Below are 19,885 nucleotides of genomic sequence, written 5' to 3' on the forward strand. Positions count from 1 at the left end.
CCAAACTACAAAAAACAGATGCTGACTAACAGCAACTATATTTAGGCAAACATACTTTTTAATGTAAGAGAGTTCTAAAGTTTCATCATGACAGAAAAAAACTATTCTCAGTTTTTCTTCTAAAAATTTTTAAAGGCTTAATTACTTTATTTTGATATGTCTGATGGCTGAATATAAAGTAGTCTGTTTTGAGGGTGTCCTCTGCCTGTCTGGGTGTCCTGAATCAGTGCCAGTGGCCACAGGACACCTTTAGCACCCCAAGAAGGTTTATATTAAGGATGGAGTTGAGATGTAAAAAGCCTTTAAAAAATAATGCTGCCTACCTTTAAAATGTCTGAATGTCTTCATACGAAAGTAATGCTGTGATTTGTTGACATGTTGCCTTCCAACATTTCACGTTCCTAATTTATATGCATATGTGTGTATATATATATATATCAATTAAATAGTGAATATCTTTCTTATGTATAAAATAACCTTCCAGATAATGTAATAACCTCTAGTTTCTGAATGTCATAAATATCCTGTCATAAGAGGGAGAAAGTTTGATTTTAGTTAAGCAATTCATAAAAGTTAAACAATTATAGTAAAAAGGTTCAGTTGAAAGCAGCATCCCCCCCAAACTCTTGTGACATATTTATGAATTTTACTGAATCAATTGTTAAAGTTATAGTGTTTGTTCTTTTAAACTAGTGCAATGGAGAGATTGTCAGTGTGCATGCTCATTTTTTTGTGTGTCCTATAATGGAAAAAGAAGAAAGCAAGCAGGAAAAGTATTTGAACGATTATGATCAATTCAAAGCACCCTAGAATGTGTGCGACAACATAATTGTTAGATTTTTTTCAATTTGTTTTGTAAGTCTTGAATCAATAATAGGTTACAAGTTGAACTAGTAGACACAAATGTCAAACACAGGTGGTTCTACTTCATGAATATGACTGCCTGTTTTCCCTAGCTCAGCTTCTCTGAGTTAATTACTCTTTCTCGGCATTCTTGGTTGTGTATGCATTAAGACTGTTTAAGAGAGAGAGAGCCATGTCTAGAGATGACCTTATTTACAGCGATAAAACATGTTTTCTAAATAAACACTCTTGGTATTTTTATGTCTAATATTCTAGGTATATTATAACTGTTCCTGTATTGAAATGAAAACAGAAATAACACCTACTGGAGGAAGTTTTGGTTTTGAAGCTAAAGCTGGAAAATGTGAAACTCGATGTACAAATTTGCCCATATTTCTTGGCATTTTCTTTGCTGCAATTGTTTTTACCTTTATGGCTGGCACTCCTATAACTGTGTCCATCCTAAGGTATGTATTGTATTTTGAGACTTGCCATCCCTAAGGCAATGTGTTGAATGAACAAAAAATGGACTCGAGGCTTCACTTGGGGTTTACACTGACCATTGGTTCTAATGTTGATTCAGCCCTTACAAGATCATTGGTTTGATGCTATTAAAAATGCTACTTCATCGAATCTCAGATGTATGAGGTTTAAATGAAATCATGAATGTGAAAGTGTCCTAACATTGCCCACCTGTTATGTGTTTGATGTTAGTTTCTCTGCTTCTTTCATGAGGCAGCTTTGTTGTAAGCTGGAAATATGTTCAATTGGATTTGAGTGTGATGGAAACACAATGCACTCCATGTATGTCAGAGTCAGAATGACATGCATTCTACCTTATACTGCAGATGCTGTGATATTAAACCTTCCTGTAAACTGTGCTAATAGATAAAAAGCTAACTGTTGCCTGGCTTTTCACAGTGCTTTGTGCTTTTGGTTGCTCTTTTGCTATCCACACCACTTTATAAAAATATTCCCCATCTCCCTTTCCATAAGCGCTTCAGTCTTCCTATTTCTTTTCTAACAAACTCTGGCTTTTTCCCTTTTCAGTTTTGCTTCCTTGATACCTTTTTTTTTTTACATACTTTCAATGAGTGCAAGTTTTAGGGACTCTGTCTAAAAACATTAGTCTGTTAACCTCACACTACATGGAAAATTGAGCCATTTAGAGAATAGAGAATATACTTTAAAAAAATTTTATTTTGGATCTTGTAAATAGTGCTGCAGTGAACACAGGAGTGCATATATCTTTTTGTATTAGTGTTTTGGATTTCTTCAAATAAACACCCAGAAGTAGAATTGCTGTGGAATACAGCAGTCTATTTTTAATTTGGGGGAAAGTTTTCATACTGTTTTCCACAGTGGCTGTACCAATTTACTGTCTCAACAGTGCAGGAGAGTTCTGTCTTCTCCATGTACTTGCCAATACTTGTTATTTGTTGAGTGTTTGATACTAGCCCTTCTGACAGGTATGGTGATATCTCCTTGTGGTTTTGATTTCCATTTCTGATGATTAGTGATGTTGAGCATCTCTATGTCTTCTTTAGAGAAATGCCTGTTCATTGTCTTTGTAAACTTTTAATTGGATTTTTTCACTTCATTTTATTTTTTAAAAATTTAATTGTATTTTTTTCATTACCACTTAGTCCCTTTATGCCCCCTACCCCCCACAATGGCCACACTACTTAGTTGTTTATCAATAGATGAATGGATAAAGATGTGATTAATTACATACATGCATACAGTGGAATATTACTTAGCAATAAAAAAGAATGAAATCTTGCCACTTGTGACTATGTAGATGGACATAGAGGGTATTATGCTGAGTGCATAAGTCAGACAGAGGAAGATGAATACCTTATGATTCTACCTACATATGGAATCTTAAAAAAAAAACAGATTTCTAAAAACAGAACAAACTGATGACTGCCAGGGGGTGGGGGAAGGGTGGGAGGATAAGTGAACAAGGTAAAGGGGAGTAAGAGGTACACATTCTCTGTGACAAAATAAATAAGCTACAAAGATATAGTGCATGCCACAGGGAATATAGTCAACAATATTTAATAACTGTGTATGGTGACAGATGGTTGCTAGACTTAGTCTGGTGATCACATCATAAAGTATACAAATGTTGAATCACTATGTTATATGCCTGAAATATATTGTATGCCAACTGCAGTAAAAAAAAACCAAAAAACAAAAAACAAACTTAAATATAAAAAAATAAAGTGCTCAGATCTTTGTAAAAAATATTTTGAAAAAAAATGATCTATGTTACCTTCCAACTGCAAATTTGTTTTTAAGGAGTAGTTGATCTCCTTAACCCACATCTGATTCTCATGTCCCAGCATCATGTCTTACTCACGTTAGACTGTCGTTATTGTTGAATTAAAGTTATTGTTGAATCAAACGAGCCTCAGCAACCATTTTACCCTGTATCCAATTTATACTCTTATCCCATAGGTATGATTTCTGTGTCAAACTTAGTAAGAGGGTAAGAATTATTTGCTTGAAACTAAAGTTATGTGACCTGTGAATTCAGCAATAGTCAACATAGGTCTCATTAATGAATACTCTTTTTCCTTTACATTTGTTAAAATTCATGGTTTCAGTATATCTGTTAACATTTATTTGACTCTTTTTGGTGTTATTGGCAGTATTTTAGTTCAGAAAATATTTTCCTCCTTTTATAATTCTTGAAAGTTTGAAAGTTATAAACTGTTGCAAATAACATATTTTTTTCATGTGCATAACATTTACTTTAATCTAGAAATGCTACTCAGGTATAAAAATGAATTTGCTCAAATAGTGGATGAACTGTACAACCACTTTTGGCCTTGTGTGTTTTCACTGCCCCTAGGTGTGTTAATCAAAGGCAGCGATCTCTGGCGTTGGGAATACAGTTTACGGTGCTTCGATTATTAGGTATGCCACTTTTCTTAATTCATTAGTAACCTGATTATTTTTGTTCATTAGTGTTATTGATTTGTTCATTTTGGGTATGTACCAAGAAAGTGATTAATTAAACCCACTAAAAAAACTACATAAATGTCATTAAAGAAACTGTTTTCCAGTATTCAAGATGTATTGTTTGTGTATCACATAACAAGATAATGACTTTACTTTTTGCCTATCTGATTAGTTAAATATATTTTCCAATTCTGTTGCAAATATAACCTTAAAGATTATATTTATTTGAAATATATGATCATTGCTGTATTTCTAATAGAGTAAGACACATGTTTTTCTATTCACATAAAACTTATTACCAGCATAAATTATGACAAAATCTTATTTATAACTAACTTTATTTTCTTCCTGCATTTACCTCTGTTTGGGACATGATTATGTTATATCAGCAAGGAACATTAGTTAAGATTGATGGGAGAAAGAATTTATACCAGAAAATTTTATAAGGTTCTAGATGTAGGAAGAATAAGAAAGAAAAACATTATATTATGCACAATGTTATAAGTTTATACTTATACACACAATATTATGCACATAATATTAAGATAACCTAAAAAACAAAAGTAGGAACACTAGAGGTCACCTGCACCAACTTTCCCACTTTTCAGATGAGTAGATGAAGGCCTGGAGAGATTCAGGGATTTGCCCTTAGTCACACAATTCATGGTGCAAATGAGAGCAGGATGCGGTCCCCTCACTCAGCCCAGTGCCCTTTTCACTTTGTAGTGTCACAGGTCGCAAAAGAATAGGCTGGACATGGTCGAAATCTCTGTCTGAGCAATACCGCCTCAAACTGTGTCCTTGATTTTTGACTATTGGAAGCTCTTTAATTACGTGAAAGTTCCTTACCTTCTGCCCTCCCATGGCAGGGGTGTGTGTGTTTCAAATAGCAGCACTAGGCATATTAGATCAATGTTCGTGGGTACACATGTTGTGCATTCTCATGCACACACATACATGTCAGTATGGGTGTATATGTATGCATAGAGACATACAACATATAGTATATACACTGTTCTTAGCACTTATTTTCTGCATTCATAATTTATTTAGATTTTTTAAAAATTGTAATAGCTAATTACAAATACACATTTATTAAATTAGAAAAGCAGTGAATGAAAATATTTACTTAATATTAATGCAATATATGCTAGAGATTTTTAAAATAAACTTTAATTGATTAGAAATATATAGTTAATGTATAATTATTTTGGCATTTTTGCTTATTTTTCTTTATATCCCTACTAATTGTACATGAACTGATTGATTTGCAAGTGGACAGATGTTTTCCACAGAGAAATTAGTTACTAAGTATTGGAATAACACAAATGCATTAAAAGTTATGCTTTATGACTTTTTAAAGAATTGCTGCTCACACAGTTTTCAAGTAAAAATAGGAAGCCAAAGTCAATCATTTTTTGCTTAAATGGATAGATTTAATACCTACTCTCATTTACATAAAATATATGTGTCATCACAAACAAAAATCTATAACTATAAACTAATCTTTGCCCATGTGTATTTCACATATAATTCTCCTAGGCTCAATACCTGGACCAATTGTTTTTGGTGTTGCAATAGACAGCACATGTGTTCTCTGGGATATCAATGAATGTGGAATTAAAGGAGCTTGCTGGATTTATGATAACATCAAGATGGCCCGTATGCTAGTGGCCATAAGTAAGTAGTGACTTACTGATAACTTTAGATTCTATCGATGATTGTTAACATTCTATTCTAACTACGTTAGAATAGTTATCGATTCTATCGATTCTATCATTGATGAGACAAAACAATTATTGTTACTTAGGTGTTGAAATGTTCAGTATGCGCTATTGGTCTGCCCTATAGTCCTGAAGCAGAGATCAGGTATCCTCAGGTAAGAAAAGGCTTTACCTGGAGTTGGTCGGCAAGATTCAGTGTAGAATAAAAAAAGAAAATAACATTTTAGCTTTCATTACATCACATATCATATAATTTTCTTTTAACATCTTCTCTCAAACTCTTCTTGAGAAATCTAACAAAAACTGACGGAGAATTCTTAGAAACTCTGGAATGATTTCATCTAGGTACCTAGGCTCTGGAAAGCACATGGAGCTGAGGCAGGGAAGTGTCTGGCCCCAAGGCATGTTATAAGAAATCCTTTTGTAAGCTTAGAAAATGAGCCATGATGTTTAACCCTTTTTGCCTTTCACAGTCTGTTTTATGTAGTCTTGGTTAAGCAATAAATAAAAATTAAGATTAAGGAAGTAGAGTAATGCATCTATTTTGTAAGAGTAAGATAAAAATTTTAAAACATTTAGAAATATTTTAGAATATTTTGAAACAGAAATCCTAGATAGAAAGTACATATATATTTGCATAATGTGTGATTTTCACTGCAATTGTGATCACAATTACTTTGGCTACATGTATTAAGATAGTGTATTGCTCTTACATGTATTTAAACTCAGAGTGTGCTGTCTGAATTTATGATGACAGAATAGTAAAATAGCCACTGAAGAAATAAGTACATAAATTAAAAAATGGAAGAGTAAATACTGACCAGAATAGGCAAAATTAATCTTCCTATCACTTTTTCCTGCTAAAAAACATTTTTTATTCAATATGTTTTCATGTTTAAAATTTTAATTGATTAGGTTTGTACTCTTTCACCAAAAGACATAGATAAGAATTGCTCCTTTTCCTACTGTGGTGAATGTGAGATTTTTTCCCTTAGAACATATATACCTTTAAATTTTTCAAAAACATTGTAACAGTAGTGCTTATGTAATTAACCTTCCTATAAATCTAGAACTACTTAGTGTCTTGAGCACTGCTGTTTTTCACATGCACATTTTGAGTAAAATATTAATGATTAACACAAAGTAGCTGCCTTGCAAAAACTACGTTGTAAGGCCATTTAGCTTATCCGACTAGAACTTGAATGCAGGTGCTATAGCCAGATCGTGTTTCTCTTCATAGAGCTGAGCTCAGGTTCTGAGTTGTATGAAAACAAACCAAGCTGGTGAAGCGAATCTTGATGTTGTATATTTTTAGTTGGTACTCAAAAGTAATTTTGGTTAAGTATTAAATGTGATATATTCTCATAGGGGCTTTCTCCTAAGAACTCCAAAGTTTTTTTATTTTTAGAGTAATTTTTCATCATGAACATGAAAATTCAGTAACTTTATTTCAGGTTCAAGGATGTTGTAAGCTGTTTTCCTTTGTCATTGATGTGGTTGCTTGTAATTTTTTATAGGTGTGGGATTGTATTAGTAAAGTTAGGTATGGAACATGGATTTACTTCATTCTATAGAATACTTATTTTACAACAATGTATGATTATAAACAAGAATAAAATAATTGTATATTTTTATTGTTTAGAAAAATAATATAGCCTACTTCATTGAAATGCCTACAACACTTCTTTTGAGGAATATCACCATTCTTCCTAAAGTTCTAAAAATTGAAAACATGACTAGCCCTGGCCTGCTGGCTCAGTCGGTTGGAGTGTAGTCCCTTTCACTGAAAGACTGTGGGTTCTGTTCTGGGTCAGCACACCTAGGTTGCAGATTTGGTCCCCAGTTGGGATGCGTAAGAAAGGCAACCAATCGATGATGTTTCTCTCTCACATGGATTTTTTTTTTTCTCTCTCCTCTTCCCTCATCCTTTCTCTAAAAATAAATGAGAACATCCTCAGGTGAGGGTAAAAATAAACAAATAGAACATAGAATTATAATGCTTATTCATTTCTCTATAATGTAGAGTTCCTAGTTGTGAAGAATTTCCCAATGAGAATTGGTTTCTTTAGTAATTAAAGGCCCAAATGTATGATTATTTTTTCTTTTTATATTTAGGTGTTACTTGTAAAGTTATCACCATTTTCTTCAATGGACTTGCAGTCTTTTTGTATAAACCACCACCATTAGACACAGATGTATCGTTTCAAAATTTGAACAAAGCTGTGACTACTGTTTCAGTGGAATGTGACTTCAACAAAGTAGGGGATGATGAAGGATGAAGTAGAAAGCGAGCGGACTGTTTTGACAGCTGGAAAACTGGCCTCCGCCTAGGAGAATGTACATCACAGCATTATGTTCTCAGTATGGACAATCATTTTAAAAATGGGTGTTTTATAATTCAGTGTGTTTTCTGTATATTTATGGTGTATGTATGGACTTTTACTTGTTTTGTTTTAATGTAATAAGAAACAGATCTGTGCCTTCAAAATCCACCAAAAGCCTCAACACACACACACACACACACACACACACACACACACACTCTTCTCATCGTCTCGGTATGAAATTCCCAACTAATATCAACTAAGGCAGAGAAAAAAGCTAATGATTAGTTACAATTTATGGTGTAAGAATTTAATTAAATTCATGTGTGATGAATTTCATAAACTATTATTGAAAGCCCATGAATTTAAAACCAGCTAAATAATATTTTTTCAATTTACATATACTAATATGTCTTTTATCACAGAAATTTAGAGAACTATTAGGATATATGTTAATTACCTTCTTTGTGTCCCAGTATATAGTGAATTTAGAAATATCAGCATTGTATACTTATTTTCACTTTAACTCAAAAAATCCAGGAGGTAATTTGTTGATATTGCTGGTTCATAACACTGAACCTCTTTATATGAATCTGTGATAGTGTTGTTCAGTTATATATCTTCCAGAGGCAAGTACCAGTTTCAGCAAAGAAAAGTGCCAATTAGATACAAAAAACTTTTTTAATGATTTAGATGCATTTTATTGTTTTCTTTGAAAAGATTTTTTAATGAATGATTAATGTTTAGATAGTACTTTCATTTTTATCTTTTAAAAAACTGATTAGTACTTTCCTTATAGCACTAAAATAGTGCTGTGCTTATAAGTTAGGATGTCCTATTATTGTTTGATTAAAACACATTCTCTAACTGATCTATTTATCTGAGAGATAAAGTGCTGCAATTGTCTGATATTACAACGCTGCATTTATTCAGATCAGACTTCAGCCAACTTTGTCTACTCAGAATGTGGAGAAAATAGATCAATGAACATCAACAAAAATGACTTCTGCCTGGTCAAGAATTTTACTGATTAAGAAAAATGTTCATTCCCACCCATTTGACATTTTTGTGAAATAAAGTTGCTATTTTAATAAGGTTAGCTTTTTTACAATTAGTGTGTTGTATACACTGTGATCAGAATAACAAACTGAGGGTTAAGGTGTGGTAGGAAACCAGGATTAGACGCACTGGTAATTCACAGAATTTGCAGATTATATTCCATGGTAATCTGTGGCCAATGGTGATTCCAGAAACTAGTAGCATTTATTAATTAAAATACAGAAAGGAATGAATTAAAGTTAGGCAAGCAAGCACACTTGACTATGAGAGAATTAGAGGAGCAGTGGGTCAGGAATCAGAGAGTCAGAAACACTTAAACCAAGAGCATAGAAAAATCAGAGACTGAGGCTAGATGTGTAGTCAAAAACCCAGGAACTTGGGAAGCAGGAAACTCACAGCAACCAAAGACACAGTGCAAGGTAGCGGGGAACAAACACACGATACCTCGATCAGAGTCAATCCCCCTTTCCCTCGACCCAGCACGTTTCAGGTGCTGCTCCCTGTGGGGGCCAACCAAAAGGAGAGTTCAGGTTTTCTGTGTCTGTGTGTGGAAGCAGGGAATTGAATAGAAAAATTATCTAGATGTAAAATAATGGCAAATTCTGAGGAACTCATTGATAGAGATGTGAAACAACAGCAAGAGGGAACAGAATAATAGAACAGTCTTCTAAGGCCACTTAATTAAGAAAAGAAAAAAAATAACTCCACACATAAAAATAGTTGGATGAACAAGTCACTAAATAATTGGCATACTTAATGGTTTTAGTTATCAAGGATTTTATTGTATTCTGGGTACTCATTTTGTGATACATTTTACAAACATTTTAGTAATGGTTAAAGTAAAAATTTTGGCACTTGAAGGAAGTCAGTCTCTTATTTATAATGTACATATTTACAAAAAATACCTCCTTTCATGATAAGGCAGTATAGACACTACTGTAATTTATAAATATTGTTTATATTTTCAGGTTCACCTAGATTATATGGGTTGGTATTATGCAACTTTTAAAACAATTTTTCATAATCTGTGTTTTTTATACTTTTTAATAATTTTTAAATAAGCTTGAATCTGTAAGTTGACCTGTGGTGATTTTTGAATGCAATTAACTCCATATGTCTTATTTTTAACATTTTTTTAACATTTTGGATTTTCTTACTGTAAGAAATCTATGCATAAAACTTATATAGGGAGAAAACTGTATACAGTTGATTTAGTTTTGTAAATTGGAGGAAAATATACATAAAATTTTAGCTCTATTTTCTTTCCAAATTTTTTATTGTAAATAATTATGCAAAATGTATATTCATGACTTCCTTAAAATCAGACTTTATACTAGATTTTTTTGTGTGTTTAACCTTATTAAATTATATGGATTTTGAAATGATTGATCTGGTTATGACTACACACACAAATGATGGTTGGAGAGGGAAAACCAGTGTACTCTTGAACTTGCTCAATGTGATTTAGTTAATCTGGTGATTTCTGGTTTCTCAACAGATGTATAACTCAATGTAAACCACATACTTTATGAAATACATACAAAAATTCTCCACACAATAGTATTCATGTATGAAAGATGGATATGCAAAATTCATATGAGCAGATGGTGGGTTGTGAAATACCTAACACTGCAAAAATAGTGTTTTGGAAAAGTTACATTTAATTCATCAGATTATCAAAGTCATATAATAGTTTTAAAGGGATCAGACTGGACATTAATTTGAGATGTAATGTTCTTTTGCCCCTCACCACAACACATTTAGGCTCCTTCGTTTTGTGTGTGTGTGCCCCAAACAATAAACATTAACTTATACATTATATGTGAGTGATCAAAAGTAAATAGAAGACCACATTTTAAAAAATTGAATTAGTACACTGGATCAGAACATATTAATGTTTTAGCTAAAATTAATTTATACTACAAAACCACCCTCAATAATTGACAACCTAATTTCTTCTTTTTTGAGTCAGCTTGTCTGAATTTTTAAAACTTTGTTTTGTAATAGTTTTAGACTTATAAAAACTTTTTAAAAAGTACAAAGAATTTTCCTATAAGCTTATCCTAGGCTCCCCCTAATGTTAACAGTGTACGTGTCCATAGAGCAATCTAACCCAGGAAATTAGCATTGGAGAAATAGTTAAAACTGCATCAGCAAAAGGGCATGGCAGGACTATTTCCTGTGTTGGCAACGTCAGTGTCTTTTTTTTAAATTATTGAACTATACATATTAAAAGAAGGTGTTTTTGCTATAAGTAAATCATACCCCAATAGAATTGATTTGTAAAGAGGAAATGATATTACAAACATTTTTTTTAAAACATTGCTGGGATCATGCTAGGGATAAGGATGTTTCTAAGAAAGGATCCTGATATCTCCTCCCTAACTGGATGCTTGCTGAGTTCAGTCCCATCAGACTGGGGTATGTACAGCGATATTTTGAGGGAGGAAAGGAACACAGAATTGGGTTCCTGGCTTAGGCCTAGGTACCACAATACCCAGGAAGCCTTAGAGGAGTAGATGCACTTACCTGAAGACAAGAATTGCCCATGCCATGAAAAGCCAAGAACATGACATTCTTGAGCAAGTCTTGATGGTAATGCACCACAGGGCTGCCTGTTGTGAGGTCTGACATATGGTCCCTGGCTTACAATGGTTTGACTTGTGATTTTTCAATTTTATGATGGTGGGAAAGCAATAAACATTCAGTAGAAACCATACTTTGAACTTTGATCTTTTCCCAGGGTAGTGATATCCAGTGTGACACTCTCATGATGTTGGGGAGGGGAAACAAGTGGCGGATCCCAGTCAGTTGGCAGATCCATAGAGTAAACAGCTGGTACTCCACAGTGTGCTGTGTGGCCAGTGTTTTTTGTTTTACTTCAATGTTTCGAACATTGTTAAGCCCAGTGTGCTTTCAGCTGTGCACGTTTATGGTGAGTACCCACCCCTGCAACCATTCTATTTTTCACTTGCAATTCAGTAGCCAATAAATTACAGGAGGTGTTCAACACTTTTTTATAAAATAGGTTTTGTGTTAGATGATTTTGCCCAACTTTAGGTTACTGTAGTGTTCTGAACATGTTTAAGGTAGGCCAGGAAATTAAGTGTATTAAATTTATTTTTGATTTAGGATATTTGAAATTTACAATGGATTTATCAGGATGTAATCCCATCACCAATGGAAGAATAACTGTAAAGTCAGGAACTAAGTAAGTCTGTAAGAAATCAGCTCAAGGGAGCATTGACCTGCCTGGGAACTGATCATTTCAGCCATCACTGTGGACCTACGATTGTACCTCCTAATTAGGCCAGCTGTTTTTAGAGGCCTGCCAGAAGGGCGAGCATGGAGGTCAGCAAGCAGTAGTTGAGAGAAAATTATATGGGTCCTGGTAGTGTCAGGTTTTTGCCTCTCTCCCACTCCCCTGCAGGAGAATACAGGAGATGGGAAGGACTATTGAGTTTATTATTCCTTCCCTTAATAGGACCCTTTTCTATAAGTCAGTTCTAATTAGGTGTATGACAGAACCGAGACCCTTCTGATACTTAAAAATGGCCTCATACCTATGGAATCTTTCCAAGAATTTTGTCAAAGGGCTGGAGTTAATATTGTACAGAATGGACCTGAAGGTAGCAACAGGATAAGGTGGTTTACGTGAGTTCCACTTTTTCTAGTTATGTTACTATCTTTGTATCCTTTTACTTATTCAGAAAAAATAAACATTATGATTTTAGTATAGTTCTCTGTAACTCATGAAAAAATCCCTTAACTTTCTGAAAATGATTAACTAGAGTTTGGTTTGAGTGATTGTCAACAATGCTTGAGGTAAAGTCACCCGTAGAGCTTTAAAAATTAGTATTCAACTCCCAACCAGGACCAATTAAATTCACTTTTTAAAAATTTCCTAGATGATTCTAAAGTAAACTCAGGATTAGATAGAAAGGGTTTGAAGAAGTTGAGGCAAAGGTCACAAATCATATTTTGTCTGTGATTTATTTTTTTTAATTTCTAATTTGATCTCTAAGAGAATAAAAGTTTGGTTTGAAAGCAAAGGATAGAAAAGGAATAATTTGCTAACTCTGGGGGCTTCTGAAAATATGAAAGCATGTGCTGTCTGGGATGGAGTTAGGTGAGTTGGGGAAGAAAGTTGTAAAGCAATGGAGAGAAATGTACCTGTTTTCAATTTTTTCGCAAGGCTCTTCCTTTCTGAAATAAAAACTTAAAGAACTGCACTTGATAACTTCCTTCTTTTCATGTATTAATGAGCCACTTCTATAATAATTTGGGCTTTAACATTCACTGCAAATTATTTCACAGGTGATCCAAGAATAGGGTTGAGTGTATGGCATCATGTAGCAATAATATGAGAAATTCTAGTAGAGGAAAATGGAGCAGATTTGACACAATTAAGTGGAGATGCTTAACACACTGACAGACATAAAACAAAGACATCTGGCACATATTCCTCCACTATGTTGCTGAAATCTCCCAAAGAATATGGAAACAACTGACCCATCTGGCTTCCCAATGGCAGAATACTGTGACTAGTTTCTTTGCTAGTAGTCAGCAAAGCAGAAGCTTACCCAAGGAAAGGAAATGATAAATCACTGTATCAAATAGATCTAATTTTCTTCTTCTCTTTTTCTTGTCTTATATACTGTATGTCCTACTTTTGCCTTGGTCAGTCAATCTCTTATTGGCTTTCCTTTTATACATATAAGTAAATGGTATAATGATAATTATATGTCTTTGACAAGCAATTTGAAGGTCTGAAAGTTATAAGCAGCAAAACTTGTTGGCTAACACAGTTGGGAACCGCCCTGACTGGTATCAGAAGCTGAAACCCCCGCCTAGGCTAAGGCTAAGGGAACGCCCTTGGAACCGTAAGCCAGCAAGGAGACAAAAGCTTATCTCCCTGGCAGGAATGCTGCTTCTGCTGCTTTATTCATAACTGAACCCCAAAAAGCTTGGTCGGTTAGCCAAAGACGGGTAATATTTCCCACAGGGGGAACAACCTAAGACAGGCACGATCACTTTGGGAGGCCCCCCCAAAAGAAGGACTTGGGGGGCTGCAGCAAAAGGAGGTGGTCAAAGCCGAGGAGCTAGGTCCTCGGCTTTGACAAAGCCTGAGTTCTCATCATCTGGGAGGAAAACCTCCTTGTCTCTCGGTTGCCTTAGTTCCCTTGCTCCACCTAAGCCTGAAACAATGACAGGGTGGTGCAGCTCTGTGCTGAAAAGGGTGGATTCCCCGGGTGATCAGGCCTAAGAAAGAACATGGAAATTACTGTGAAACCTTCTTTGTTTAGAATGCTCTCAGTTGAATGAGAAGGGTCCAAGGAGGAAGTTAGTTTGTTCCTCAGTCTTACAGCTCTTTGACCCCCAACTCAATACACCAGCAGAGTTCCTTGTTTTCTATAGTTCCTTACTTCCCACTAATGAGTACTGTACTTTACCTGAATTATTATGCAAAATGAGCCCAATAAAAGCAGGTATGGACTGTAAATCGGCGCGCTCCCCACTAGGGGGGTTGGCCATTTCGTCCCTACTTCCCCACAGAAACTAGTTTGTCTCTGTGCATGTGTTTTTTCTCGAGTGTTTTAGACGAGCCATCCACAGCATTCCGTGGTCACTGCTGGCCGGTGACCCCACACAACATAACACTGCTCATGAAAACACTTTAAAAGTACAGCAAATATCAGGCAATTCTAGTGACAGTGAGGCTGTTATCGCTCATTGAAAGTATTGGTTATTGCTTATCTATTGGGTATGAAGAAATGTGCCAGATGTATTGCACATTTTATAATCTTTCTAATACTAACAATTATCTCACATAAGAGACAACCAAAGCCCAGGGAAACTAAATTTTCAAGGTCAAAAAGCTAGTAAGTATCAGAACTAGAACTTGAATCCAAGTATTTGTGGTTCCAAAATTTGGGCTTTTTCTTCTTTTTTTCCACTGGAATATACTGTGGATAAGTTATATAGATTTAAAAGAGCAAACCAAAAACAAACAAACAATATCCCCCACAACTTTTAATTGGGGAGGTTATCCAATATCATTTTCAATCCTAAAAATTGTACTTCATAAAGTTATAGTTAGAAAATTTGAGTCACTAGATATAAAATGTGTTGTTACAAGAAAAATTAAATTTAAATTCTTTATTTTTCCAGGTTTGCAATTTATATTTTTACCATTAGGTGGTGGTGGTCTTACTACTATAAAAAAGATGCTTTGCTTTCAGAGCCTGTTCAGTTTCTTAATGGAAGAGTATTTCTGGCTCCTTGGTAAATATTTTATTCCTATTTTTTATAATCATCATTCCTATCCTCCTGGTAATTTTTCCAGAATTCTTTTCTCATTCCAGATCATTGGAAAGATTTCCTGATAAAGGGAAATTATTTTAGGAACTAACAAGAAGTATTTGCTGGGCGAATTTCACTATTTCTACTTTTGTTTTCTTTTTTAGAAATAGAATGGCACATATTACTGATTTCATGTTTTTTTCTTCCAGGTATTGACCAAGAGTGAATTTTAGGCACTCTGTTTTTTTATTTTAAACATGAAGTAGCTATTTAAATTATTTTCCATTAAAAGGTTTTGATTCTTATAAAGCACAGAAAAGAAATAGCAACAATAATAAATTTCTAAATTTTGACCAGGTTGTCTCTCCATTGGCAAGCATGAATTTTGTACATACCCACATTTTTATTATTATTTTACTATGATACTGGGATTTTCTGCCTTTGGTATCTATAAAACCACTTGAAAATAGAATTTTTAAAAATGAATCTGAGGATATAGATAATATGTACCCATATTTATTACATACAAGTGTATTCATAATTCTCAAACCCTTTTTGAGTAGCAGGAAATGCATTATGTTCTATAGTTTTCTTGCAAAACTGTGTCTCTCAAAATTTCTTTTTAATCCAACTGGGGCTTTAATGTGCAGTGCTGTGACCAGAGCTACTGTCTTCAAAACCTTAGCTTCTAACTGGTGAAGCAATGCCTAAGTGTGTGAAGAGTTAGCAAGTAAAACAATTCAAAATTTAAATAAACATCAAAACATTCAGTTTCCAGAAACACTTAATGGTCTTTTACTTAGTGCCAGGAACTGTGCTGAGCTTCAAAAATTGTGTGGAGGGGGGACACTGCGAGGCCGTTCGTCTGTATTCTTCAGGGTCTCATGGACTTTTGTAAATAGAATTGTGATTAATCAATTATATTAAAATAGAGTTCAATTTTATCACCAGGCTTTGTATGTAAAGGAGTTTAGTGTCAAGCACAGCTGATAACACAGAAATATAGATACTACTCTCACCGCTCCTCCCAAGCCAGCACTTACAGTCAATAAATCTGTAAAGAAATATAATATGGAGTGTTCAAATTGTTACCAGAATGTACAAATGGGAGTGACTCAACAACTCTATCTGGAATTTTTATGCAGTGCAGTGACAGCTGTGTTTGTGATTTGGAAAGTGATGGATTGACGGAATGTTACAAAGCAATGCCCTACCACAAATGACCTGCACAGCTTTATGCCCAGACTGGTTTGGTGAGAGCCAGGTCCACAGTGGAACAAACACATAGAAGCCCTGACTACGGGCCCTGACCTCATGTTCTGCAGGTGATACTATTTTTTGCTTTACAGAAAAGAGAGAGACATTAACTAGGACTTTTTTCAGCTTCTGTTTACATCTCTTTACACCCTCTTTACAAATGAACATTTATCCATTTTATACCATCTCTGTGGAAAAGAGCCTCTTTGGTTATAAAGGAAATCTATTGACCTAATCGCTTCATTCCATTTGAGTCCCTCTGATAATCTTCCTCAGCAGCTTGTTGAGTTAATTTCCCTGTTCCATAGAACATATTAATCTCTTCTCCCTTCCACTTTCACATCTAGAGAATTTAAGGTTCCCCCTTTTCTATTAAATTCGCTCTCTCCCCTTATCCCTTTTAAAGGCCCAACTCCACAGCCCTGATTGGCCTCCCCATATTCAGTAGTACAGTGGAGCTCTCCCTTGAGCTAAATCACAGTCATCACCAACTCCACTTGCTAGCAGCTGAACTTCACCATGTACCCTGCCTCCCCCAAGTTGGCCTCCTTTCTTCTCTTGTTTTCTCCATTTTGGTTACTGGCTGTACCCAGCTGACTCCCAGACTCTCTCTGCCTTTGCATTCTAAATCCACAAGAAATCCTATTCTAAACCCATAAACAATCCCTATCTTGACAACAGGCTATAAACCAGCAACAAATATTGTATATAATGGCTATAATTTCAAGGAAAGGATAACATATAAACATAGTCTTAAATTTCTCCAGTAAATACGTATTGCGTTATAGGTTTATGAAAGCAGAGTTAACAGAATGCCATATCTAGATCTAGACTGAATTTTTATTTCTCTATTTTCTCTACATATCCAAGACATAAATGAATTAGGGAAAAATCAAGTGATAAAACACTAAGTTTAATTTCTTGGCTTAATTTTATTTTTGAACATTTCTTTCATGAAAGTATGATAATTTAGTAATCTGAAATACGAATCACTTGTTGATAGAAGCTCAAAATGGAAATGCTGATTCTCTTGCATTCTTATTTTCCAGCTCCACAGCACCCAGTTGATTGGCCAGAGCCAGTCCTGGGGAAAAGCTATGAAGTAAAATAGATGCTTTTGAATATTTTTAAAATAATTTTATCAGATATTAGAGTGTCAAAGAAAAAATTGTGCTGGGCAAATTTAAACAGGTAAGAGAGACCAGAACTCAGTCTGAAATCCTGATCTTAACTCCACAGAAACAAAAGGCAGTTTTTTTTTGTTGTTTTTTTTTGTTTGTTTAAGAAGTAGGGAGTTGAGGGGACGTCTTAGGGCAACTGTGTTTGCCAACTGGCTTTAACAAAAAGAAAAGTAAACTTTTCTTCACGACAGGAAGTAGTTTTACAATGCAGAGCAGGGCATGGAATCCATTGAAAATCAGGCTCCTGTCCTTCCATGGAAATGGGGAGGATGCTGGGGAAGAGGTGCTATCTTCCTAGATGACTACATTTCAAAGGAATGGTCCCCAAGTGCATGCCTGAGAAAGACATTTTGACGTTGTAAAAAATATTTACTTCTTGCTTTTTAAAAATATTTACATCTCAAAGGAGCAAAGAAAGAACTTACAATGGCCGGGGTTCTAAATTTTCTAAGAAAGAGAGATCAGGGGTCCCCAGTCAGGAAGAAGCTGAGGGGGATGTGAGGGCTCTTTGTCAAGGGGGGTGCAAACTCTTTGGTTTCATTTCAATTTTTCCTACAGTCTCTCTGAGCACATTTTAGACAGCATATCTTTGTGGTTGCTTCGTATTTGATTTTGGATTTAGGAAATCTGTAATATAATAGCCCTTCTTAAGTTTTAGTTTGACTTACCCCATTACTTTTTAATTGATCAGTATATCTGTCAGTGGATTTGTGTTTTTAATCAAAAGAATATAATAGAGCAATTAGTTGCTAGAAACTGTGAAAGACTAAGCTATGGTGTCCTTAACAGACATTGATCCTATTTTGACTCTTAAATTCTGCTGTAAGAAGACACTTGTAAAAGACAGCCGTGAACAGAACAGCAGAGATAACACAGGCTCAGAACACTAAAGCTAATTATGTACAGTAAATGGTTTGAATGTGGGCCAATAAGAGATTGGAGAGTAAGCATATTAAAGCTGCTGTAATAGAAGACATGAAATGAGACAAAAGAAATGAGGGATGGAAATGTAGTGCATGGAAGGAAAGTCATACGGGAGATTAAGAAAATTGCATTGCTATTGTGTTTCATTCCAGTTAAAGTGAATGACCTTCTTTGATGATGGTTCATGAATCCAGTCTTTATGAGTTCACAGACACATACAGTGCCATACAGGTGAGCTCCTTTTTGCCTTTCTCTGTTTCTTTCCTTATTCTTTTCTCTTTACAGCTTAGGTATTAGCTGTTGCGCGTGGGTCACCGGCCAGCAGTGACCACGGAACGCTGTGGATGGCTCGACGATAAACACGCGAGAAAAAACAACACATGCACAGAGACAGACTAGTTTCTGTGGGGAAGTAGGGACAGAATGGCCACCCCCCTAGTGGGGAGCGCGCTGCTTTACCGTCCATACCTGCTTTTATTAGGCTTATTTTGCATAATAATTCAGGTAAAGTACAGTACTCATTAGGGGAAGTAAGGAGCTATAGAAAACAAAGAACTCTGCCGGTCTATTGAGTTGGGGGTCAAAGAGCTGTAAGACTGAGGAACAAAATAACTTCCTCCTAAGACCCTTCTCATTCAACTTAGAGCATTCTAAACAAAGAAGGTTTCACAGTAATTTCCATGTTCTTTCTTAGGCCTGATCACCCCAGGAAATCCGCACTTCTCAGTACCGAGCTGTACCACCCTGTCATTGTTTGAGGCTTAGGTGGAGCAAGGGAACTAAGGCAACCAAGAGATAAGGAGATTTTCTTCCAGACGCTGAGAACTCAGGCTATGTCAAAGCCGAGGAGCGAGGGTCCATCACCCCCCTTTTGCTGCAGCCCCCCAAGTCCTTCTTTCGGGGGACCTCCCAAAGTGATCATGCCTGGCTTAGGTCGTTCCCCCCGTGGGGAATCTTACCCGTCTTTGGCTAACTGACCAAGCTTTTTGGGGTTCAGTTATGAATAAAGCAGCAGAAGCAGCATTCCTGCCAGGGAGATAAGCTTTTGTCTCCTTGCTGGCTTACAGTTCCAAGGACGTTCCCTTAGCCTTAGCCTAGGCGGGGGTTTCAGCCTCATACCAGTCAGGGCGGTTCCCAACAATTAGCTACATTGTAGGTATACAATATGAAACCTTAATGGAGATGCAATAGGCTATGCCTATCTAGCTGAATACTTTTCCAATGTCATTTCCTCTTCACTAGTCACAAAACTGCTGGCTTTATACATTAATAACTGTTTAATTGATGAAGAAATGAGCTG

At 35.4% G+C, this 19,885-nt stretch overlaps 1 protein-coding gene across 1 annotated transcript in view; it reads left to right on the forward strand.

The window, feature by feature from the left end:
• Nucleotides 1–10,531, forward strand: part of SLCO4C1 (solute carrier organic anion transporter family member 4C1) — a 58,423-nt gene extending 47,892 nt beyond the window's left edge. The window contains exons 10-13 of the mRNA XM_045848413.1: nt 1,120–1,310; nt 3,704–3,768; nt 5,356–5,493; nt 7,653–10,531. Of these exons, the coding sequence (XP_045704369.1) occupies nt 1,120–1,310; nt 3,704–3,768; nt 5,356–5,493; nt 7,653–7,816 (558 nt within the window). The 3' untranslated portion in view covers nt 7,817–10,531. The remainder of the gene's footprint in view (nt 1–1,119; nt 1,311–3,703; nt 3,769–5,355; nt 5,494–7,652) is intronic.
• The last annotated feature ends 9,354 nt before the right edge of the window (nt 10,532–19,885 follow it).

Source organism: Phyllostomus hastatus, unplaced genomic scaffold (assembly GCF_019186645.2).
Source record: "Phyllostomus hastatus isolate PE091 unplaced genomic scaffold, TTU_PhHast_1.1 phas_contig_58, whole genome shotgun sequence".
Taxonomy (NCBI): Eukaryota; Metazoa; Chordata; class Mammalia; order Chiroptera; family Phyllostomidae; genus Phyllostomus; species Phyllostomus hastatus.